Raw genomic sequence first — 25,545 nt, forward strand, 5'->3', positions numbered from 1 at the left:
GACCTATTAGAAGACGCTGGGAAAGGAAAGAACACCAAGTCCCCAAGTACAGATCGATTTACCAGAGCTATAAGGAAATGTCACCAGAATATAAAAGCCATCCCTTCAATAACACAAAGCAAGGATTCTCCACAGTTGGTTTGAGAGCAGTGAAGTCATCCCTCTACCCCATTCAGAAAAATGTACACATAATTCTTCTGGGGCCATCTTGAACTCACTCTCCCGTTTGTGACCCCCATAAAACCAGCACAATGGCCCACAATCTGGGCCAGATTTAAATGAAGTCTGCAGGAAAAGCCAGAGGTTGGGTGGTAGGAAAACCAGAGAGAAGAACACTGAGAATCAGCTCACCAGAACCAGGTTAGGCAAGCCGGAGTGAGGCCAGCCCTGTGGGCTTCTCTGGCAGCTACCTTGGCTTTCTGCCCAGCTCCCCTGCCTAAGGTCATCCCACCTAGGGGATGTCTCCTCTATAGGCAAAGGCCACAGGACCTTGGACTTGCCAGGACATGACAGGCAGCATCACCTTTTGGGCGGCAGGAATGCCGGGTACAAGCACATCTCAAGACTGGAAATTTGCTGTCCTGCTATGTTCCTGGGGAACTCCACACCCTACACCAAAGGCTCTGCACCATCAGGTTCAGTCCAGTCCCTCAGGCCCAGAAGTGGTGCTTGCATAGGCCTTCTGGAGGCCAGGGAGGAGGCCTTGGTGACACCTTCCACACCTAGAGTAAGGCCTCCAGCTTTTTATTTCTATCACAGAAACCAGATTTACCTGGATTAGCTCGAAGAACTTAGATTTCGGGTCTGAGGAAGACGGAGCAACTCTAGCCTGGTCAGGGATCTGAAGTGAGAAAGCAAAAGGCTTTGATTTTTCAAGTTGTCATGTTGACCAAGGCCGTGTGTGACTGCACAGGCCAGCGGCAGGTACAGAGCGGTTGGGGGGGAAGGAAACCTGGTGTAAGGAAAGAGTGGGCAAGAGGCAAAGCGGAGAATCACTGCTCTCCTTCAGACCTGCAGTGGCACAACCCGAAAGCCACTTCCTCTTCTCTGGGGCTCTGTTGGTCAGTGTTGCTACACAGGGCTACCGGCACAAAATGAAACCTGTCTACCCACTGTGCCATCCTTTATTTTTCTTTTCTTTTGGGGGGGTGAGGTGGGGAGGGGTACCAGGGATTGAACCCAGGGGTATTTAACCACTGAACCATATGCCCAGCCTGTGTGTGTGTGTGTGTGTGTGTGTATACACACACACACATTTTTTTTTTTGTACCGGGGATTGAACCCAGCAGGGCTTACTCAACTGGGGCACATTCCCAGCCCCTTTTTGTTACTTAGAGACAGGGTCTCACTGAGTTGCTTAGTGCCTCGTTGTTGCTGAGGTTGGCTTTGAACTCACAATCGTCCTGCCTCAGCCTCCCGAGCTGCTGGGATTACAGGCATGCACCATGGCGCCAGTCTTATTTTTCCATTTTTTGAGACAGGGTCTCACTAAGTTGCTTAGAGCCTCACTAAATTGCTGTGTCTGGTTTTGAACTCACGATCCTCCTGCCTCAAACTCCTGAGCCGCAGGGATTGCAGGCATGTACCACCACAACCAGCACCCCATTCCTCTGTCCCAGCTGTAGGGACAAATTAAAGTTAAAGGGCCTAGTAAACAACTTCCAGCAGTGCCAAGATGGCCAGCCATGGAATGCTGAGGGTAGAAGACACTTTCCAGTTAAGGGAGGCCCTAAAGGTGACGTTCCCATTGTCCTCTATAGTGTCCCCGCCCCAAGTGACAATGGGCTGGGGGAGAAGCTTACCCCCCAGAGTCGGAGGCAATCTTTTCGGATCTCTGCCTGTCGAGGCTCACTCAGGGTCCTAGGGAAACAAAGCCAGCAAGTGATTAAAACCTTGGCACAGCAGTGCAGCCCTTGTGCACCTCTAAACTGCCAGGAGGGAGGTGTACACGAGTGAGGACACTCCATTAGTCCAGGGTGCGCTCACCTCACTCTCCTCCTGAAGACAGGAGCTCAGGTTCCCAGAACGGGACCACTTCCCCTTCCTACCACCAGGGAAGGAAGGAGACTGTCCTCATGACCACCTGGATGCCAGGGTTCCCCACACACCCTTCTTCCAAACACCTATCAGCACATTCTGGTTCCCCTCCTGACACAGGCCACATGAATGCTATCCTGGCAAATGTCACTATGCTGACATCCCACAAAGTTGAATTAACCCACATTTACTTCCACCAGAGGTTTTCCCTGCCCAGCCCTCGCTCTCCTTGTGGTCTTACTCTCTGCACTTATACCCAAACACTGTGTGTTCTGTGCCGTGCCCTCCACAGCCTCTGGGGCAGTGTGGTTAACTTCCTTATACTAACACACATTGAGTCTGGGAGAACAAAATTCACACCTTATGCTTCTCTGGCATCCTTTAGAGACCAGGGCAGAATATGAGATACAAATATGTTTTTAAATGATTATTAAAATTAAATAAACAAACAGCATGGGGGGAGGAGCAAAGCAAAATCTTCCCTTGAAATAGGTAAATTCTAAAAAGTGTGCAACACTCACGTGTCTTGAACGAAGGCATGGATTTTGGCCAGAGCTTTGATCTGCAGACTACAGTGACTAGGAGAGGGGAAAAAATTGATGTCAGAAGGATCACCAGAAGACAGCCAAGTGACATATGCACAGAGAAGTTGAGCCAAAGCAGTGGCCATCTGTTTTTGTAAAGGGATCAGAGAGTTGAGAGAACCACCCCCCACACTAGGTGCAGTCACATGGGCCCACTGAAGCTGAGAGCAGAGCAGAACTAGTCAAATCCTCCAGACACTTAGCTCCCAAGTCCTGCTAAAAGGAAGGTCCTCATGCTACCCTTGAAGAATTTGAAAGTAGTGGTGAACTTATTCTAAATAAAGCAACAACAAAGCCCAGACCCAGTTAAATTACAGACCACACTGACAATCCATCTACACGGACAGTGACCCTTTTTACTTTAGACTCCACTGTTCCTAACACACAATACCTGGTATTTACTTGTACTAGAGATTGAACTCAGGAGCACTTTACCACGGAGCTGCATCCAGTTTTTTTTTTTTTTTTTTTCATTTTTTATTTTCAGACAGGGTCTCACTAAGTTGCTGAGGATCTCACTAACTTGCGGAGGCTGGCCTCGAACTCAAGATCTTCCTTCCTCAACCTCCGAAGTCACTGGGATTATAGGCATGCATCACCATACCCAGCCAATATCTGGTATTTAATAAATAATCATCAGGTAAATGATGAAGCAAGAAGTGTGACCCACTGATAAGAGGGAAAACAGTTCAACAGAACAAGACCCAGGGGTGGCCTGAATGTTGGAACTGTCAGGAAGGGTCTTTAACTAATAAACATACTAAAAGATCTAGTGGAAGGGTAGACAACATTAATAGAGAGGATGGAGAATTTTAGCAAAGATATAGAAACTATATATTGGAAAGGCAAATAAATTTTTAAAAAATTTTTTAGTCGTTGATGGACACAATACCATTATTTTATTTATTCATTTTTATGTGGTGCTGCAAATCGAAGCCAGTGCCTCACATATGCTAGGCAAGCATTCTAACACTGAGCCACAACCCCAGCCCAAAGGCAAATAAATTTTTGAAAAATGAAAAAAAAGAACAATTATTTTGATGGTTATCAGAAGACTAAACCTAATTAATCAGTGAACTTGAGGACAGATAGGTCAACAGAAACCAAACTGAAACCCAAAGAAAAAAGTTGGAAGAAAAAAAAACAAAACAGGCCATCTGAGGTCTAAGGGCAATAACACTCTGATTAACATAAATATAACTGGAATCCCAGAAGCAGAGGAAAAAGAAGGATAAAAAAAATACTGACAAGATAATGACCAAGAAATTTCCATATGGAATGAAATCAATCCACAGATCCAAGGTCACTCAATTCCAAATAAATACAAAGAAAATCACAGAAGGATGTAGCAGGGCCAACCTGCTAAAAAAGGGAAACTCTTGAAAGCAGCCACAGGAAAACAGACACATGACATGCAGAGAATAATGGCTGACTTCTCATCAGAAACACAGAGGACAAAAAATGGAATAATATGTTTAAAGTGCTGAAAGAAAAAAAAATGATCAACTTCAAATTCCATATCCAATGCAAATATCCTTCAAAATGAAAGGGAAAAAATACATTTTTAAATAGACAAAAGCTGAAAGAATTAGTCTATAGCAGGCTTGAACTACAAAAATAGGCTCAAAGATAATTATTTGAAATATAAATCTGGTTCTCCAAGAAGGCATGAAGAATACCAGAGAGGCTAAATATGTCAGTAAATACCAAGAACATTAAAAGAAATAATATGTGTATGTGCATATATCTTTAAAGCACAAATAATTTAAAGTAAAACTAATGATATAAAATTGAGTTTATATAAAAACAAGAACACAAAGGTGGCAGGACAGTAATTGCATATATACTATTATAAAGTTCTTACACTGCAGCAGAATATTTTTGGAAGGGAGGCTATGATAAATTAAAAATGCATATTATAATCTCTAGAGCAACAACTAACACATAACACAAAAAGGCATATAAAAAAATCAAAGAAATAAAAAGGAGTACTAAAAATACTAAATTATTCTCCCCAAAAAGGAAAGAAGAAAAGAACAGAGGAACAAGAGCAAATAGGGTAAAAAGAAACCAAACAACCAAGATGGGGGATTTAAACTCAAACATATCAATAATTACACTCAATGTAAAAGTTTAACTATTCCAATTAAAAGGCAGAGATTTTTATACAGGTCAGACTGGACAAAAAGGTAAGACCCAAACATATGCTTTTCCCAAGAAATACATTTAATCATGAAAACAAAGACAGAAAACAGAAGGACAGAAAAACACCATGCAAGCACTAAGCTATAAAGGCTTATGAAGCTACATTAATAGCAAAGATAACTCAAAGAGTATTACTAAGGATAAATACTTTATAATGACAAAAATTCAACTAATCAAGAGGACAAGACAATCTTCACGATGCATGTGCCTAATAACAAAGCTCCTAAACAACTGAAGTAAACACTGACAAAACTTCAGGGAGTAGCCAGGGGTAGGGGCACAAGCCTATAAAACAAGCTACTCAGCAGGTGGAGGCAAGTGGATCACAAGTTCCAAGCCAGCCTCAGCAATTTAATGAGACCTGGTCTCAAAATAAAAAATAAAAAGGGCTAGGGATGTAGCTCAATTGTAAAGCACCCCTGAGTTCCACAGACACTGAAGGATAAAGTGACATTATAAATAACTATGCCAATAAATTCAACACCTTCAATGAAGTGAACAATAAATTTAAAAACAAATTTATTGGAAAAACAACCCTTAAAAAAACCCAAAGAATCTGAAAAAACATATATCTATTAAAGAATGAGTTTTGAAATTTCCCATAAAGCAAACTCAAATAGCTCCACAAGTTAATCTTATCAATAGATTTTTTTTTAAAAAAAAGAAATAACCAATGTTACATAAATTATTCCAGAAAATACAAAAAGAGGAATCATTTCTAAAGTCATGTTAAAAAACTAACATAGAGGGGGGAAGTGCTGGGGAGTGACATAGGCCAAATTATATTGTCATACTGTGCGCATGTACGAATATGTAACAACAAATCCCATCATTATTTACAACTATACTGCACCAATAAAAAAATGTGGGGGGAGGAAAAAAGACTTAACAAAACCCTGACACTAAAAACAAGCAAGGACTTAAAAGAATACAGAATTAGGGATTTTTCTCTCATGAATAAAATATTAATATATCAAATATAGAAATATATAAAAGTAGTAATACATCACGATCAACTAGAGTTTATCCCAAAATGCAAGACTTTTTTAACCATTTTGAAGTCACTCAATGTAATTAAATGTATTACCAGAACAAATAAGAAATATCCTGTAATAATTTCTTCAAATAAAGAACAAGTATTTGACAAAATTAAACATTCACCCATGGTGAAAAACTCTCAGCAAACTAGAAATAGAAGAAAAATTTGTCAACCTAATGACGACCTTTTTTTTTTTTCTTTTTTTCCTCCTTACTTTTTTCTTTGTGTTTCAGTTTGGGTTTCTGTTGACCTGTCTGTCCTCAAGTTCACTGATTAATTAGGTTCAGTCTGTTGATAACCATCAGAATCTATACAAACATACAGCTAACATCATACAGAACGATGTTAAACACTTTCTGGACCAAAGCAAGGAAAAATGTGCTCTTACCACTTCCATTCTTTATCACACTGGAGGAACTAGTTAGTGAGATAAGACAAGAAAAAAAATAAAAAGCATACAAATTGGAAAGGAGAAAAAAATATCTTTTTTTTTTTTTTTAGTACTAGGGATTGAACTCAGGGGCACTCTCAACCACTGAGCCACATCCCCAGCTCTATTTTGAATTTTATTTAGAGACAGGGTCTCACGAGTTGCTAAGCACTTCACCATTGCTGAGGCTGGCTTTGAACTCACAATCCTCCTTCCTCAGCCTCCTGAGCCACTGGGATTACAAACGTGCGCCACCATGCCCGGCTGAAGACATGATTTTGTAAATAAAAATATCTTAAGAACTATATCTAGCACTATTAAGTAGATTCTCACAGGATGCAGTTAATGTACAAAAAAACTAGCATCAATAATTGGAAGATGAGGGGCTGGGGATGTGGCTCAAGCAGTAGTGCGCTCGCCTGGCATGCGTGCGGCCCTGGTTCGATCCTCAGCACCACATACAAAGATGTTGTGTCTGCCGAAAAAAACTGAAAAATAAACTCTCTCTAAATAAATAAATAAATAATTGGAAGATAAAATTTTTAAAAAGTCATTTAAAATAATATCCTTGGGAATAAACAACAAAAGATTTTGTAAAAACCTCTATATTGAAAACTAAAAAAGACTGCTAAGGCTTTTTGAATAAATTAAAAAGCTGATTCTAAAACTTATATGTAAACACATAGCCAAAATAATCTTGGGAAAAAAAAAAGAACAAAGCTGGGAAACATACTATTTGTGAGATTTCTTTTGTCAAGGTATGTATGGTACTAACAAAAGGATAAATTAATGGAAAGGAACAGAGAGACCTGAAGTCACATGTATACAAATAATTTATGAAAAGAATAAAATTTATAAGAAGATAAGAATTTTTTTTTAAATTAATGGGAGGGCTGGGACTGTGGCTCAGCAGTAATGCACTTGCCTTGCATGTGTGAGGCAATGGGTTAGATTCTCAGCACCCCATATAAATAAACAAAATAAAGATCTATCAACAAACAAGGGAAAAAATATTTTTAAAAAATGGGAAAAAGTAAGTATTTTCAACAATTAGTGGACAACTGTATATCTATAAGAAAAAAAAAAGACACTTGACCCCTGTATCATATAATACACAAAAATTAATTTTAGATATACCACAAACATAAAGGATAAAAGAAAAAAGTCTGCATGAAAATAGGATATTATTTTCGTGTCTTGTGAAGGCAGACATTTTTAGAGAGAAAACAAATCATTACCAAAAGAAAAATTGGTAAATTATATTTCATCTTCAAGATTTTAAACTTTTAGATATCCGCGTTAGAAAACAAGAAGTAAAATTATCTTACTTCACAGATGACAAGATCTTAAAATAGAAAACTCTAAAGATTACACACATATACACATACAGCTGTTATAAGTAATAAGTGATTTCAGGGAACTTTCAAGATACAACATCAACACACAAAAATCAGTCACTTCTACATATTAACAATGAATAATCCCAAAAGGTAATTAAGAAAACAATTCAACATATAATAGTATCAAAAAGAATAAAATACTTAGGAATAAATTAAGGATGTAAAGACCTGTTCACTGAAAACAACAAAACACTGCCAAAAGAAAGAAGACATAAATAATTGGAAACATCCCATGTTAATGGATTGGAAGACGTATTACCATTAAGATGGCAATACTACCCAAAAATAACCTACAGATTCAATGCAATTCCTATTAAAATCCTAATGGCAGTTTTTGCAGAAAAAGAATATCCCATCCTAAAATTCATATAGAACCAGGAGTAACGACACGTGCCTACAATCCCAGCTCTTCAGGAAGCTGAAGGAAGAGGACCTCTTGAGCCAAGGGGTTGGGAAACCAACCTGAGTAACATAAGAAGACTCCGTCTCAAAAAAGGGTGGGGAGGTGCTGATAATGTAGCAGTGGTAGAGCACTTGCCAGCCAGCATACACTTGAGGCCCTGAGTTTGGTCCCCAGCACCATTAAAAAAAAAAAAAAAAAGGGGGGGGGGGGGGGGAGATCATATATAATTTCAAGGGACACTAAGCAGCTAAAAAAATCTTGAAAATGACAAGCAAATTTGGAGGATACACATGTCCTGATTTTAAAACTACTACAAAGCTCATTAAAACATTATAATATTGGAATAAAGATAGATGCTTGGAACAGGGTCTAGAAATAAATTCTCACACATATAGTTAAAAGATTTTTGACAAGACCATTAAATAGGGAAAGGACAGTGTTTTCAAGAAATGGTGCTGGGGAAACTGGATATCCACATTCAAAAGAAGGAAGCTGGACACTTATCTAATGCTACATAAAAAATGGCCTAAAGACCTTTGTTTATAATGGGCTAAAACTATAAAACTCTGACAAGAAAACAGAGGCAAAAAGCTTCATGACATTGAATTTAGCAATGATTTCCTGTATATAGTAATTAAAGAAAAAAATAGGCAACCTGAGCAGCATTAGTATTAAAAACTTCTGTGTATCAAAAAACAAGCAGTAGAGTGAACAAATAAACCACAGAATGGGAGATAATATTTTCAAATAAAGTATGATAAAAGATTAATATCCAGAATATATAAAGAACAATAAAAACCCAATTTTAAAAATGGGAAAGGTGTGAATAGACATTTCTCTAAAAAAGATACTCAAATGGTCCATAACACATGAAAAAAACACTCAAACAACACTAGTTATTAGGAAAATGCAAATCAATCACTTAGATACCACTGCACATATATTAAGAAGTCTATTATCAGAAAAATGGAAAATAACAGTACTGGTAAGGGTATGAAGAAATTGTAGCCTTCATAAACTGCTAATGGAAATGTAAATTGGTGTAGCCATCGTAGAAAAGAGTATGGCAGTTCCTCAAAACAAACAAACAAACAAACACCTTATGATCCACCAAAGAGAGGGGGTCAATTCCACTTACACGTGAATCTCAAAAGAACTGAAAGCAGCAACTCAAATAGATACTGGCATAGTGCTACTATGCAAAATATGGGGCTGCAGTTGTGCTCAGTGGTAGAGCGCCTTGCCTAGCATGTGTGAGGCACTGGGTTCGATTCTCAGCACAGCATATAAATAAATGAATAGTGCTATTATGCATAGCAGCTAAAAGGTGGTAACAGCCCCAATGTCTATCAACAGAAGGATAGAGAAAATGTATATCATATAAAAAGGAGTAAAATTCTGCCACATGGTGAATTCTGCAACATGATGAATCTTGAAAACATTATGCAAAATAAAATAAATCAGAAACAAAAGGATAAATATTGTATGAATCTATTAAATGAGATACCTAGAATAGGCAACTTCGCAAACACAGGAAGTGTAATAGTGGTTACCAGGGGCTGGAAGAAGGGAAAAATAGGGGTTTTTATTTAATGGATACAGAGCTGCTGTTTAAGATGATGAAAATATTCTAGAAATGTATAGTGGTGATGGCTGCACCACAATTTTAATTTCATTTTATGTTATATATATTTTCCACAATAAAAAAAATACTCAGAAAACTAAAAAAGAATTAAATATCTGCTTTTAAAAAGATAACATTCAGAAAATGAATAAGTATCCAGGCACAGTGTGGTACCTGCCTATAATTCCAGGAACTGGGGAGGATGAGGCAGGAGGATTGCAAATTCAAGGCCAGCCTGGGTAACTTAGCAAGACACTGTCTCAAAATAAAAAATAAAAAGGGCTAGGGATATGGCTCAGTGGTAAAGCAACTCTGGGTTCAATCCCTAGCACAAAGAAAAAAGAGAGAGAGAGAGAGACAATTAATAGGCAAACTAGCCAGGAACAAAGGCACAAGGGAGCTGAGGCAGGAGGAATAAGTGTGAGGCTAGACTGGGCAATTCAGCAAGATGATGTCAAAAAAATAAAATAAGATGGGGTGTGGCTCAGGGTAGAGCCCCTGGGTTCAACCTCAGGTACCAAAAAGGGGGCAAGCAATATATTTACCACACACATATTTGACACAGTACCTGTACCCAAAATACATAATTAATCCTACAACTTAAAGACATCCATTTTTAAAAATGTTGAAAAGAGGGGCTAGGGTATAGCTCACAGTGCTTGCCTAGAATGCTCAGGGCCCTATGTTCCATCCTCAGCACATACACATAAAAGGCACATGAAAAAGGACTCAACCTCATTCATCACAATGACATAACACAACACCCACTAGAATGGTTAAAATAAAAAAGGCTGACAATACCAAATACTGACAAGGTTGCAGAACAAACAGAACTTCAGACATTGCTGGAAGGAGCATAAATCAGTACAGCCATATTAGAAAACTACATGGCATTTAAAAATCTACCCTGTAATCTCAGAATTTCTACTCTTGGGCATTTATCCAAGAGAAATGAAAACATTTGTCCCTCAAAAGCCTTGTATAAGAATGTTTGTAGAGCTACATTCATAATGGCCCCCAACTGGAAATATCTCAAGTAAACCAACTACAGAAGAATGAATTATGTATATCCACATATTAGAATATTACTCAGCAATAAAAAGAAATTAACATGTGAATGTATCTCAAAAACATTAAGATGAGGAAAAAAAAACCAGACACAAGTGAATATTCTATGATTCAATTTATTCAAAGTTGTAGAACAGACAAAACTAACCTATGGTGATAAAAATCAGAAGAGATGTTGAGTTTGGATTCAACTCAGAAGGCAACAGAAATATTATCTTAATAGGGATGTAGACTACATGTGTGCATCTTTCAAAATTGATAGAAGTGTCCACTTAAAATCTGCATTTCAATTATAAAATTATATCTCAAATTAAAAAAAAGAAAAGTGGTTGGTTACAGGGTTGCTTAAACACTATTAGAAGCAGATGGCAACATGATTTAGGGGGAAAAAAGTGTTACAGAGCCCCAGAGTATTACAGAACGCTACTTCCCTGACTTCCTGGGTCTGTTTCCTCATCTATCGCATCCTAAAGTTGAGTGTCTACTCTACTGGGGTGACTAGCATTACTACCAAAATGAAAGGGCTTATGTGGGACTGTGGAGAGTTAAAATACAGGGTGATGCTCAAGAAATAACAAAGAGCAGGATAAAGACTTCCTTCCCTCTATGACTCTCCAGGGCCGTCTATACCTATCTTCTCTGGGAGACGTGGGATCTGACACTTTCCAACACCTGTTAGTCCCCCAGGAGAGCACTTTCTACTGAATCGCTGCTATTATATAATCCTCCAACCTACCTCAAAAAAGTTTTTTATAAGGCCTGTCCACTCAGAGAACTGAGCCAACTATCACAATCTTAAATTATTACCTCTGACAGAAAGCAGGGAGAATTAAGGATAATTAAAGGAGGTTTAAAAAAAAATTCAGACCACACACATATGGAACTCATGAACTGGACAAAGTCTGGCATTTCCAAAGCATTCTGTACACCTGCTTTCCACCCAGCTCCTGCCTCCACGCAGGGAACTTCTCAATGCAAACATGATGGTCTTTTACTAATAAAAGAGGCTGCTTTCTGCTAGGTTCTCTACCAGGCGCAGGCTCCGGCAGGCAGGCCTACACCAGACATGTACCCACCCACCACCCTTGGGACATGACTTGGGAAGAGAACAAGGATCCTCAAGGTAATCAAAATCCTACAGTACCCAGCAGAGCAGACCCAGATGACAAGGAGCTACCAAGGGCACGTCATCAGCCCTTCATTCTCTGGTGTTCCTTAAGACCCCAGTGCTAGTAGCAAAAACAACCGCTGGCTTACCTCTCATTAGACCGGATCATGTAGTCAGTAAATTCATGGTCTCCCTTGATCACCGTCAAAGGGACCACAAGGTTGACGTCAGAATCAGTGTTCCGCAGCTGGTTGAGTTTAATATTCACCGAGAAGAGGTAATCCCGCACTTCATCTATGCCCACTTTCAGGCCCTTGCACACAACATACCTGGCAGAAGACACTCTGTCACTTCACTGAGCAAGGGCTTCCTCCCACACATTCCTTTCCCCTAAAACTCTCAGAGAGTCACAAAGTTAAACAGCTTCCCTGTTCAACCTTAAGTCTATGATCAAAGAACAGCACAGACTCTGTGTGCCAATGTTCACCTCAGATCCTTCCCTTTTGTATAAGGCTGTATTTCCATCTCTATGGTGGTATTCCCAACTGCCCTGCAGCAGACAGGATGCATGGCCATCACCTCTAGAGTCTGCCAAATTACAGACCTAATGAATGAGACTCTCCAAGGACAGGGCCTAGAAATGTGTATTTTCAACAAGTTACCTCATTATTGTGACTGGCTGTGTTTGCTTTCCCTCATGTGGGGGCACTATGTCCCACCTGAGATGCCAGCAGAGCCTGCGGTTGGCAGCCTCTTGCCTCTTCCCAGCTTACATCCCTTTTCAAGTGTCCCTAGTATTGGTCCCCTCTCATAGACCAAGCCAAGAAGTTCTCAAATATGCATGGAGAATAAGACTTGTGGAGAAGGAGGCAGAGGCTGAACTAGCACAGCTCAGGACTCCTTGGGTCTAAGAATCCTGGCTCCTCATAGTGCTAGTCATTTCTCTAAAGTCAAAGTTTTAACATAGCTTGAGGGGTCCTGCCAGAGAGATGCACCAGCATTTGCTGTTCTGACTTTTAGCCAAGTCAGAAGAAGGCTCACCGCTCTGAGTTGGCAGGACGGCTGGTAATGGGTTTGAAGAGACACACTCGTTCAAAGCAGCAGTAGAGCAGGTAAATGAGTCCCACACTGAATGGTGTGAAGAGGTCAAAGGTTTTGCAAATGAAGTGGCCTCCTAAAACAGAAAGAACACACCAGTGGCAGTCAATGTGTCTCTCTGAGGAGATAGGTGAGGTAGCTACAGGCAATCAAGATGACTAAGAAATGACTCAGATGACTAAGTACCTGGGACCACTAAAAGTCAGAGGCAATTTATGGAAAAGTCAGTATTAGAGGGGACTTTGAGAATTCTATTGTCTTTTCTTCCCTAAATTCATCATTTAGCTACCTGTCACCTGATAAAAAAGTTTTCTGTTATGTTTTTTCTTTTTTTAAACTTCCCAACCAAACCCTGTAAATGCTTTAGTGAGTGCTGGGGTGAGGAGACAGCTGAATAAGTCACCTGTCCGGACAACAGATAGCGCCATGAGGAACTGACACAGCAGCAGTTGCTTGCTGAGGATCTCCTGCAGGTTCTCTTGCCCCTCCACTGAGAAACCCTGAAATGAAAGCACAGGGATCAGGGTGGGAAGAGACAACCAGTACTGAGAACATCATCCTACCTCATCTTCACAGAGACTGTGTTTTCACTGATCTTCACCATCTGACTGATAAAGATACAGCTCGGCATTTAAATTCTTCTGGCAAGGGCACCGAGTACTGGGACCCAGGCCTGACTACTGAACCAGTATCACTTTCCTGCCCTATCACTCCCAAAGGACAGGACCAAGTCTGTTTTCCCAAGGAAATGGAAAATTTCTAAACCCACATGGGAATCCAGGGAAGAGTAAGGCAGAACAGAGGCAAAATATTAGCTAGTCATGGTTAACCACAAGATGGGAAACGGAATGCCCTGTGAGTCCTAATAAGATCCAGGGAGTAAATATCACCAGAATACTCTGCTTGGGCTCATTGAGCTACTGTACCGACCATTGAACAGACCCTGGTCTAGTAAAAGGATAAAGGGATAAAGGTTAGCATAATTCTTAGTCACAGTGATACTCTTTCTCTCTTTCTCTCTCTCCCTCCCTCTCTCTCTCTCTCTCTCTCTCTCTCTCCCTCTCCCCCAAGGACTTGCTGACAATACCTGCTATCCTATCCTAAAACCATGGAGCTTCTTCCCTCCAGCTAGCACTCTCTGGCTAAGGAAACTTTCTCAAAAAGAAAAAGTTCCTTGTGAGATTCCAGAGTAGGGAGCCAAGACCCCAAGCCCACTTATAAGTAACAAAGGCCAAGGGATGGGGAGAGAGGGGAAAAGATAGTTGTTTAATGGGTACAGAGTTTCGGTTTTGCAAAATGAAAATGTTCTGGATATCTGTTGCACAACAGTATGAAAATACTTAATACTACTGAACTGTAGACTTAAAAATGGTTAAATGACATATTTTATTTTAGCTGTTTTTTTACAATTAGAAAAAACAAAAAAGAGGCTGGCCTCCATTAAGCTGGCTCCAACCAGATGTTGTGTCCCTGGCTCAGTCCTACAAAAGCAACAGCTAAATGAATCAGAATAAAAAATGTTTAGCAATGTCATCTAGTCTTATAGATGCTTCTCAAAATGCATTCCTGTTGGGCTGGGGGTATCCTTCAGTGGTACGGTGCTCACCTAGCAAGTGCAAGGCCCTGGGTTTGATCCCTAGCACCACCACCAAAAGGGGGTGGGGCAGGCCTATTTATAGGGTCAATTAAAAAAAAATTCCAGTTATCACACCACAATGGTTGCCTCATGAGCACTATCAGACCCCACAAATGCCCCCCACCCTACTAGCCCAAGTCCCATCTATCCACTATTCCCTGCTATGCATGATGTTTTGGAGAGCCAAGGCATCTTCAGATCTCTTACTGACACCCTGCCTTCCTTCCTTCATTTCCCACCTCACCTCCTGCAGAGGTACTGCTCGAGAGGCGCCCCAAGAGCTATAGAGCTTCTTATCAACTCTAGCCATGTTTTGGAGCAACTGCCACTGTGTCTATCCTTCCTCAGAGTAAGTGATGGCTCACTCCAGAAAGAACTACATCTGGTGTTGGGTCACTGGGTGAGACTTCTGCTGAAGAAAGGTGTGCTCTCACCATCAGGCAGATGTCCACTGACAAAGCCCCTTGAATATTCACTTTAGCCTAGCCACTGACAGAGCTTCCATGGATTCTTCTGAGTGGCTGCCTTTAGTTATATGTCTAGTCACTGGTTAACCACAAGATGGGAAACGGAATGCTCTGTGAGTCCTAATAAGAAGCTCCATGGTCTTAGGATAGGATAGCAGGTATCAGCTTATGAGAGGCTCAGGAGTGGCCACATATAGGAAGCCTCCACCAGGAGCAACACCAAGGTGACAAAGGATGGCAGCATGCTTCCCATTCAGTTGATTTTTTTCTTACCAGGTCTCACAGCCAATCAAGGTTTCTAAACAAAATGAGATGGGATGTTCTACCTTTCTCCAAGTATACATATCCACATTAACAATCTTCACAAAATCATGGACAATATATACAGAAGAAATAAAAATGCACACCCCTCGTATCTGGATAACGAGCTAGCACTTACCACCTCTGGCAGCAGCTTAAGGACCAAACAAAACAACAATTGTCAAACTGTCTCTAAATTAACAAACCTTTAATGGATCACTCTATGAAGAGAAGGCCACCTACCCCATCAGCCATCAGAAAGTGCACACCCTTGCGATCTGTGTTATCCAGGACAAAATTCCGAAAAGCACTGATGTTCTCTGGGCGGGTGATATCTCCATCTCCATCAATCCCACCCTCACCTGGCAGGACACAAGAGTCACAATGAGTTCATCTGCCCTGGGACATTCTACAAGCTGGGATATGAGCTCTCTGGGACAGTGAGCACAGGTACCAGGTGAGTCTTGAGACCCAGGGCCTATCCTGCAAAGTTGCCTTACAATGATGGACCAGGAGGAAGACCTAGTCTCTGCTATAATTAACCAGAGTGCAAAAGTAGCTGTCCAGCCAAGAGTCATCATATGAAACAGAGGCCCTTCCTCTTCAATACCCCAACTTGTAGTTAAAGCATCCATGCCCCAAAACCAATACTAACTTTTTATAAAGGACTGCTGTGGGGCTGCTGAGCTGCGCACTCCACACCTGGAACACAGGGCCAAAGATGGGTGTGCAGTTTGTATTTGTTAATAACCCTGCCAGTTTTCAGTCTTAGGCAGTTTCATTATTTCCTGTCATCACAAGAGAACAGTGCTCTTGCAAGGAGGAATTAATATGGCTTTGATGAGAGTTTACCTAGCACAGTGCTTAACCTGTGTTTTGCAGGCTGGGGACAGTTCGAAGGGCACCAAGACCCTCATTACAAGGACTGTGAACCCCAGGCCAAGAGATCTAGGAAAGAACACACTGTGTGTAGATAACAACTGCTTCTGGTCTGAAGCACTGCATGTGGGCTTCCCCTCAGACCTCCTCTCACCCTCCCTGCTCAGTGTCCCTACCATAGTAGGGCTCGAAGAGCTCACTGGAGGCCGAGTAGAAGTCCTCCAGCTTGAAGTCGTTAGGGCCCTTCAGAGTCATCCCAAAGCCCTTTGCATGCCACTTCTTCCTCCACAGCACATACTCTGAGAAGCCGCCTGGGCCTGCACAGACGTCAGCAAAGTACAGAAGCTCAGCTTCCCGATCCTTCACCAGTGGCTTCTGCAAAGGGAAGTAAAACACAGGGAGAAAGGGAAAAAAGATGGCTCACTGAGGAACAGGAAAAAGGACACAGGGGAATAAAGTAAGTCTTTTAGCAAGTATAATCCAGAGCCTCCCCCAGAACCACAACATCCAGGATGTGGATCCTCTGTGATTATCACCACCTGGAGTGACCCAGCCCACTCCCAAAATACCCCAAATGCCTTTCATACACTAGGGCTAGTTCAATAATAAAACATTCTAAAAAAACATCTCTGTACATATCTGAATGGCATTTTTATTTCTCAGGGCTTATCCAAACCATACCCTGCCATTCATGATTTCTACTGAATAGAAATATTCTGCCAAGTTAGTGCAGAGTTCCTGTATTTCACCCAGTTGCCAGTTTCGTTAATACATAACCATGACAAATATGTCAAAACTAGGAAACTCTCATTGCTATGTTACTATTAAAAATAAACTCCAAGCCAGGCATAGTGGTGCATGCCTATAATCCCAGTAGCCCCAGAGGCTGAGGCAGGAGGATCGCAGGTTCAAAGCCAGCCTCAGCAACAGCAAGATGCTAAGCAACTCAGTGAGACCCTATCTCTAAATAAAATACAAAATAGGGCTGGGGATGTGGCTGAGTGGTCAAGTACCCCTGAGTTCGATGCCCAGTACCCCAAACAATAAAAAATAAATAAACTTCAGGGCTAGGGATTTAGTTCAATGATAGTTCAATTGTCTCTCAAATCTGAAGCCCTGGGTTCCACCCCAGCATCACAAAGGAAAAAAACTAGGGTTGGGATTGTGGCTCAGTAGTTGAGTGCTTGCCTCACATGTATGAGGAGCTGGGTTCGATTCTCAGCACCACATGTAAATAAATGAATAAAATAAAGGTCTATCAACAACTAAAAATACATTTAAAAAAAGTAAACTCCAAAGTTTATTCAGAGTTCACTAGCATCCTCTTTCTGTTCCACAATCCAACACAAGACACCACATCACACTTGTCTGCTGCTTTGTACTCCCTTCCTTCTCCTGCCTTTGCCCAGTTCTAGGTGGGGGACCCGAAAGCACAGCACCATGGGAAGCTGGCAAGGTAAGACAGTTGGCACAGCAATGGCAGCTTCCCACGCAGCCCAAAGCACCCTCTACCACACGCCTGACTAAACCACAATCATCATTTGAATTTTTATTCGATTACATTTTTGGCCCTTCAAGTATCTTTCTCTCTTAACCTCAAATTGATGCCGGATCCACCACTGCTCCACACTGTGTTGTTTATATTTCTCTTTTTACACAAATGCCATGGATGCTCTCATCAACCTTTGAGCCCTAGTTGGTGAATTCTACCCTCTCAGCAGAAAATGGACTATCTGCACTGGTGACATGAGGGTGAGTTCTGGAATGGGTGACCGAGAGGGCTATGGTTGGCTTTTAAGGGGCCTCGAGCCCTCAGCCTTCCTTTTCCACAGACTGGGCAGGGCCAAGCACTTGTCCAGAGTTCTGCAACTGCCAGATAAAGATCGGAATCCAGTCACTTCCAGAAGACAAGGGCCTTGCTTTATCAAAACAGTGGAAAAGTCTCTGGAGAAATGACTTCAGCTAAAAATAAACTTCGTCATGCTGTGACAAGCCCCCTTGGGCATGCTGGGACATATCAGTCCTTTCCCCTATTCCTCACTACTCCTCCCCAGTGTTCTTTGTTCCTGAGCCATTAATTATTCATATTTTTGGATTATATTCATTTGCACACTCAAAAAAAGAATTAATGGCATTTACCAAGAACATTCTGTAGCACCTTCATTCGGCACAGTGCTAATGAAGCAGAGGTCATAAGTTCAAGCCCTGCCCACACTGCAAAGATGGAAAACAATGTTCCTCACCACTGGCTGTGCCTCAGCCCAGGCTCCGGCCTCTCTGGGTGAACTACTGAGCCAAAGATTGGGGACAAGAAGGGCAATGACTCAATAAGAGCATCTCAACTCTTACAAGGTGTCCTAAACACGACCTCACTCTATGATTTCAAAATGAGTGGCCCTCGCAACCATGGCCAGGAGTCTGTGCATAGAAAGGACAGCTGGGGGTCTCAGCTCTACTTATTGGCTGTGCAGTCGGAGCAAGCACACAATTTAAACCTTTAAATTCAAGGTTTAAACACAATTTAAACCTTCCTCAACTATAAATCAGGATTAATGTAGGCATTTCCCAAGACTGTTGTAGGTTAAATAAATCACTGCAAAGACTTTTCTCAAACTGTAAAATATTCAACAAATAAAAGATGACACTATACTCAACTGGATCAACTTCTTTGGAGTCAAAACTCTTATCCTTTTTCTTTTCTATGCCAAGTGCAGCACTCTAATTTCCTCTAAGACAGGACTGAAACGTAAAGATCCACATTCAGTTTTTGTCTTCTGTCACACTTCACAATGTTTTTTGTTTTGTTTTGTTTTGTTTTACCTCAGCAACATCTCCTGGCACAAGAATCCCTCACATAATACAGTAGATTGTAACATGCTTCCATGTACTCCAACCAAGGATCTAAATTCCCTTCTTTCCCTTGTGTCTTCCAATTCTTTTTTTTTTAAAACATTTATTTATTTATGTATCTTTAGTTTTAGGCAGACACATTATTTTGTTTTATGTGGTGCTGAGGATTGAACCCGTTGCTCTTGCATGCTAGGCGAGTGGCTCTACCAATGAGCCACAGCCCCAGCCCCTCTTCCAATTCTTATTTACAATTTTTTTTTCTCCTCTAGTCCCTTTGCTCCCTTTACCATAACCTGTAGCACCAGAGACCTATTTAAAAACCCAGATTCCTGCCCCCGCCTCCCACCCTCTCCACACTCCCCTGTCAAGTTCTCTGATTCTTAGTCTGTAATCGTCTAATTCAAGAGCCACAAAGCAAGCCCCTAGCAAGCCTGGGTGTGTGCTGGGCCTCCTGCCACTCCCACCTCTGCTGGGGACTGGTCTGGTGTCTCTGGCTGCCTAAAAAACAACCAAGCCTGCTGGGCTTGGCTGTCACTGGGTCCTCAGGGAAAAACAGAGATGAAAAGAGAGAAGAAAATACTAGGGGCTCAGAAAAAAAATCACTTTCTATAGTAGAGTGTAGAGAAACATCTCTGAAAGGGCAATTCTCCATGGCCCCTAACAATCAATTCGGGTCAAGAAGCTGCCTAAAGCGTTACAAACACGGCTGCCCTTTCTTATATAACTACCATCTCCACCCTCGACCTCAATGGTACAATCCTGGTGCCTACTTCATTTTCATGACAGTAAAAGACAATAACCAGATACCAGCTGCTGGAGGCGTTTACATTTAAAAGCCCAAAATGACACTGTGACTTCCCATCAGCTTAACAGAGTTCCTCTGCCAGGCAGGGGTTTAAAGGAAATCATTGGGAGCTCAGAAAATTAAATCAACATTATATCAACCTAATTTTCTCAAGATGCTAATTCCAAGAGCCCATTTGTGCTGCCTGCTGGTCCTGGAAAATGGGGAGGGAGCCCTGGGAGAAAAAATGAGTAAAGGCTAGAGGGGTCTGCATGCCAGTTTTGACAGCATGATGGAAGTAGTTAGGCAGGTAGAGCTGAAACATTAAGGAACTTGAAATAAGTTTCTTTAGCCCATGGGTAATAAGGGGGTCTAGCAGAACGTGGGTAAGTGAAGCAGAAACAGGTTTGGGGGCAGCTGGCTCCTGGCCCTATCACTGTCAAAGAAAACTAACTTTCCAGGACTGAGGGAAAATGCTTTGAAACTCTGAAGAGAATTCTAGAATGAGGTTTCCTTTTTTGTTTCTCTATCATTATAGAATGTCAACATTCATAGAAACGACATGGAGCAGAGGAGAAAATCATTTTGCTCTACCACTTATTTTTTTAAAATTTTTTTAGTTATACATGGACACAATATCTTTATTTTGTTTATTTATTTTTTATGTGGTGCTGAAGCTCAAACCCAGTGCCTCACATGTACAAGGCAAGCGCTTTGCCATTGAATCACAACCCCAGCCCTCTACCACTTCTTTTTTTTTTTTTTTTTTTGAGAATTTCAATATTTATTTTTCAGTTTTTGGCAGACACAACATCTTTGTTTGTATGTGGTGCTGAGGATCGAACCTGGGCAGCACGCATGCCAGGCGGGCACGCTACCACTTGAGCCACATCCCCAGCCCTCTACCACTTCTTGAAAAGGGCTTGTTCAGAGAGGCAGAAAGTGGCCCTGTTACAGAGCTTGGTGCTAGAACAGATCTTAAGAGCCTTCTGGTATACTGGGGCACTCCTGGGACCATAGAAGCACTATGGGACTGTATCTGGAGAGCTCAAAGCAAAACATGACTGTATTACACAGCAGGAATACTCTCCTAACACTGAACAAATGGCAATTTTTGAGTTACTGAAGCTTAAGTCGACCCAGCACCATGAATTCTCACCCCATAAGAGTCCCGGGGATTTGTAAACATGTGATCAAACACAAAATCCATGTTAGCCATCTTCATCGCTGCCCTGCAACAAAGCAAGATAGAAAAGTGCAACTCAGTTCCAAATGTATGAAAAACCGAGGTTCAAATAAAAGGTGGAGCAGGGCCTGTCAGGGGAGGTAGGGGAAAGGTCAGCAAACCTGTTAAGGAAGAAGACTCCTCGGATCATCTCGTAGGGATTGGCCCGGGTCCGAGCTCGCCGCATCTCCTCCCCATCCAGGACATCAAACACACTCTGCCCAAAGAGAATCAAAACCTCCAGGTAAGTGTCATCCTGGCCCCTCTGGGACAGGACAGTGGTGGTGCCTGACTCAGGCCTTCCAGGAGATAGGCTGCCATTGTATCTTAGCTCTGAAATGACGAATTGTGTGACCCTAAACAAGTTGCTCAATTATTCTGACCCCTCAACTACCTCACCTGTAAAGGGCAAAAAAACAAATTGAAGCTGGCATCTGACACATGTTAAATAGTATGTGTGGCTACACGTAGAACCACCTCTTGGTACTGCTAATCCCCACGGCAAATCCAAAAGAGCTGATATTCAGGCTCACGTGACTAGAGGTCACTTAGAAGGGAAACAAACCAAGAGCAGGGTTTTTTGAGGGCAAAAACCCTCAAAACTAGAGATCCCTTCTCCCTTTTAGTTCCCCTCTGCAGTCTCCTCTCTGGAAACTGACATCCTTATTTCACTTGCAGCTCAGTCACCTCATGGGGATATTCCCAACTATATGTCTGCCAAAAAACAAGCTCTGTGTGGCCTCTGTCCCTCTTCAACCCATTTCCTCCCTGGAGTTTCCCTGCCTCATTCTGCCCCAGACATGTGCTTCCTGATTCCCAATCAGGACAAAAAAGCATCCAGAGGAGGCCAGCATTGAGCTGGGTGCTTCACATCCACTGTTTTCATAACTCCAGCTCTCATAAGCACCCACAGAGGTATTTTCTACCCAGTTTATAGATGAGGAAATAAAAAAGATGCTGAGGCAACTGGCCCAATATCACAAAGCAAAAGAGTTGTACAATTAACTTTGAATCCAGGTTTATTTGATGCTAAAAATGATCCCAAGCTTTTTGCTATACCAGGCCTCCTCAGGATTACAATGAACTGATCCATTAAGGTCAAGTGAATTCTTTCCTAACTACTGACCACAGAGACAGCACAGAGACAGCAAGATAGTCACTAGGAAAAAAAAAAAAAAAAAAAAAAGACATTTTGGAGATATATACCAGGCTACGTATCTGATCTATAGGAAAAATCTTAAATTCAATCCCCCTACAAATGACCAAAAAGAAAACTGGACAAGTCTGGCCAATCACTTCACAGAAGGTTTTCATGTTTGGCTCTAGCCACAAGTCTTACCTTACACTGCAACATACTGTGAAGCAGCTCTTCTCCACAAAACTCTGTTTCGTCTTCAATAATCATCTTTCTCTACAGGGAGAAGAAACAATAAATAATGACCAAGTGTGACTGAGGGGGGAGGGATGGGTGAATGGAGAAATTAGGGTTCCAAGTGAGCAGAGCAAGAAGGGGCTTGAGTCCCTGCCAAGAAATATCAATCCCTGAGGAGTGAGAATGACACAATCCTAAATCCCTCTGGCTGTCCTCCAGATGGCTGTGAGATGAAGCAGTCCCCTGGGAGCTCTGAGTGGAGCACCATATGGACACCAGACTCACGAATGCTGAGGCCAGGAAAAGCAAACAGGAAGGAGACAGGCAAGCTGCCTGTCCCTGGAGCACATAGGTAAAAGGATGGGGAGTGCCCCAAGTGATAGAGGCCTGTCCTTCAACCAGGAAGCCTCTCGCTCTCAGATGAGTACAACTGCTTGATCCCAGGCCCCTGGCCCAGTAGCATTAGAGAAAATAAAGGCTCAGGGCTACAGATGGAGTTCAGGGGTACAGTGCTTACTAGCATGTGCAAGGTCCTGGGTTCAATCCCCAGCATCCCAAAATCATTTTTAAAAAATAATTGAGGACTCCAAGCTGGGCATGGTGGCACACGCCTGTAATCCCAGTGGCTTGGGAGGCTGAGGAAGGAGGACCCCAAGTTCAAAGCCAGCCTCAGCAAAAGCGAGGCGCAAAGCAACTCAGAGAGACCCTATCTCTAAATAAAATACAAAATAGGGCTGGGGATGTGGCTCAGTAGTTGAGTGCCCCTGAGTTCAATCCCCAGTACCAAAACAAACAAACAAACAAACAAAAAATTCATTGAGGATTCCAAAGAGTTTTGTTTATATGAATTAGGCAGATATCAATGTTTAGTAATAGAAATTAAAACTAAGATTTTTGATGCTTCTTAATTCAATGTAAAAGAAAACTATGTTAACAGAAATTATTTTATGAAAAATAACCATATTTCAAAAAAATTTAGCAAGGAGGATAGTTTTATTTTTCAGTTTTGTAAATCTCTTCAACATCTGGCTTACTAGAAGAAGGCTAAGTTCTCTTCCTTGATTTTGTATTTTGATCATTTTTTTCACCAATAAATTGTAACATCACATGTCAAAGTTTCTGAAAAATTCCACTGATCACCTGTGAATCTATGAGAGTAAAGGGGCAAATAACTTTTCAAATCATTACGAAGATAATTTTGACCTTGTGAACTCCCTGAAAGGGTCTCAGAGATCCCCAGGGGCCTCCACACTTAAAGAACTACTCTCTAAGCACACTGATTTGGTAGCCAACTTTATTCTTAAGATTTTCTAGAACAGGATTAAACAAATTCCTCCTGTACCAATTCCATGATTACTTTCTGAAGATAGGGACAATATCTTTTCATTTACCTGGATGGTGCCCAGCAGTGACCAGAATATACAAATACACAATAAATCACTCCATAAGGCATCCGTAAGGAAGAGATAGAGGTTACTCATTTTGTCTGCCTGTTAAGTTCAATGACTAGGAGAAAAAAAAAAAAAAAAAATCTGTCTGCTACATCTCCAAGGTGCAGATTTATAAAGCCCTCGATAAACCCTCTTAACAGTTTTATTCCTTCCATAATGGTCAAATTTTTCTTAAAACTATAAGTATCCATATAACAGGACTCAAGAAGGAGAAAAGTTAGGAGAGGCTAAGATATTAGGGTACATTTTACTGACATCCTACCTTTCCCACAACCATCCAATCACTCATTTCTTGAGTATCAGGAATTTCAGTGGTGCACTCTGGGAACCATGACACCTGCTCACAGGCACTGGGCTATGAACAAAAGAGAGGCAAATAAGTCGGGTAAGACAGATCCTTGGGGCTCCACCCCAAGTCTCCAGGACTTCCCCAAAACAATCCAGAGGGACTCAGACTGAGAAGGCTCCAAGTTGCTGAAGCCAAATGCAGTGGTCAGACATGAGAAGGGAAAACCAAAATTTTGAAGTTCAACTTCTGAAGGCCATCTCTGGTTCTGTTTTGAATCTCTAGAAACTTCCCAAATCTTCAAGGTTTCTTTAATTTGTTCCAATATTATTTGATGAGTACCTACTATGTATTCCTCAGAATACAGACTTAAATAAGACAGGCCCTTGACCAAAGAAGTTTAAAATTAGAGTGGTGAGGACAGAGAAGTCAACAGGTGTTTGTAACATATGTGATATATAGACATAGATACATTTTTTTTTTTTGTACTGAGGATTGAACCCAGGAGCATTTAACCACTCAGTCACATCCATAATCCATTTTTTTTTTTTTTGAGACAGGATCTCACTAAATTGCTGAGACTATTCTCGAACTTGTCATCCTCCTGCCTCAGCCTTCATACACACACATACACATACACAAACATTTATGAAAAGGCCTCAGCCTTTACTTATTTATATACACACACACACACACACATACATATTTATGGAGTTAATTTCATCAAGAAGACAGTGGCAATGAGTCTCACCTCCTGATGCTTTCACAGTGTTATTCACAAAATAACCCCAAAACTGCTTATTATACCCAGAAATTGGTTATTTATTCCTCTCTCAATGATTCCAATACAGCAGAAGCTGGCATCTCTGATGGCTGCTTCCTCTTAATTTTCAATGACTTTCCCTAACAGCCAAAGACAGTGGTTCTCACTCTAACTGTACATTAGGATCTCCTGCAAGGCTTTTCAATAAAATTTCTGATGTACAGGCCCTAGCTTCAGACTACATGATTCTGTTGATCTGAGATGGGGACTGGATATATGTTTTTAAAAGTCCCCAGATGATTCTACTGTGCATCCAAAACTAAGTACCACTGGGCTCGAGAAACATGGATTATAAAACCTAACCAGGTGGCTAACCTGCATGGCAGCTTCACAGATTGCCTCCCAAGCAAGTGTGGAAAAAAGATTCACCATTGCAAATTGAAGCAATGTGATTAAAGGTAATATTACATGCTCTGAAAGCCATAAAATTGTATCACAATGCAAGGTCTTGAGGGCAAGCAAACTGCCATCAACAG

General features: G+C 41.4%; 1 protein-coding gene across 2 annotated transcripts in view; it reads right to left on the reverse strand.

The window, feature by feature from the left end:
* The window catches only part of Cmtr1 (cap methyltransferase 1), a 48,796-nt gene that overhangs the window by 7,271 nt on the left and 15,980 nt on the right, over positions 1-25,545 (reverse strand). Inside the window, exons 5-16 of one of the 2 annotated variants that reach the window (XM_046450637.2) lie at positions 24,223-24,315; positions 22,477-22,548; positions 21,260-21,354; positions 21,072-21,144; positions 16,479-16,653; positions 15,643-15,761; positions 13,400-13,496; positions 12,940-13,072; positions 12,048-12,227; positions 2,559-2,615; positions 1,803-1,860; positions 773-841 (exon numbers count right to left, since the gene is read on the reverse strand). In XM_046450637.2, the coding sequence (XP_046306593.1) occupies positions 773-841; positions 1,803-1,860; positions 2,559-2,615; positions 12,048-12,227; positions 12,940-13,072; positions 13,400-13,496; positions 15,643-15,761; positions 16,479-16,653; positions 21,072-21,144; positions 21,260-21,354; positions 22,477-22,548; positions 24,223-24,315 (1,221 nt within the window). Of the gene's footprint in view, positions 1-772; positions 842-1,802; positions 1,861-2,558; positions 2,616-12,047; positions 12,228-12,939; positions 13,073-13,399; positions 13,497-15,642; positions 15,762-16,454; positions 16,654-21,071; positions 21,145-21,259; positions 21,355-22,476; positions 22,549-24,222; positions 24,316-25,545 lie in introns of both variants that reach the window. The other variant, XM_046450636.2, reaches the window with a different exon arrangement.

This window comes from Marmota monax, unplaced genomic scaffold, assembly GCF_021218885.2.
Source record: "Marmota monax isolate L192 unplaced genomic scaffold, Marmota_monax_Labrador192_F-V1.1 WCK01_AAM20220418_F8-fsc00127, whole genome shotgun sequence".
Lineage (NCBI taxonomy): Eukaryota > Metazoa > Chordata > Mammalia > Rodentia > Sciuridae > Marmota > Marmota monax.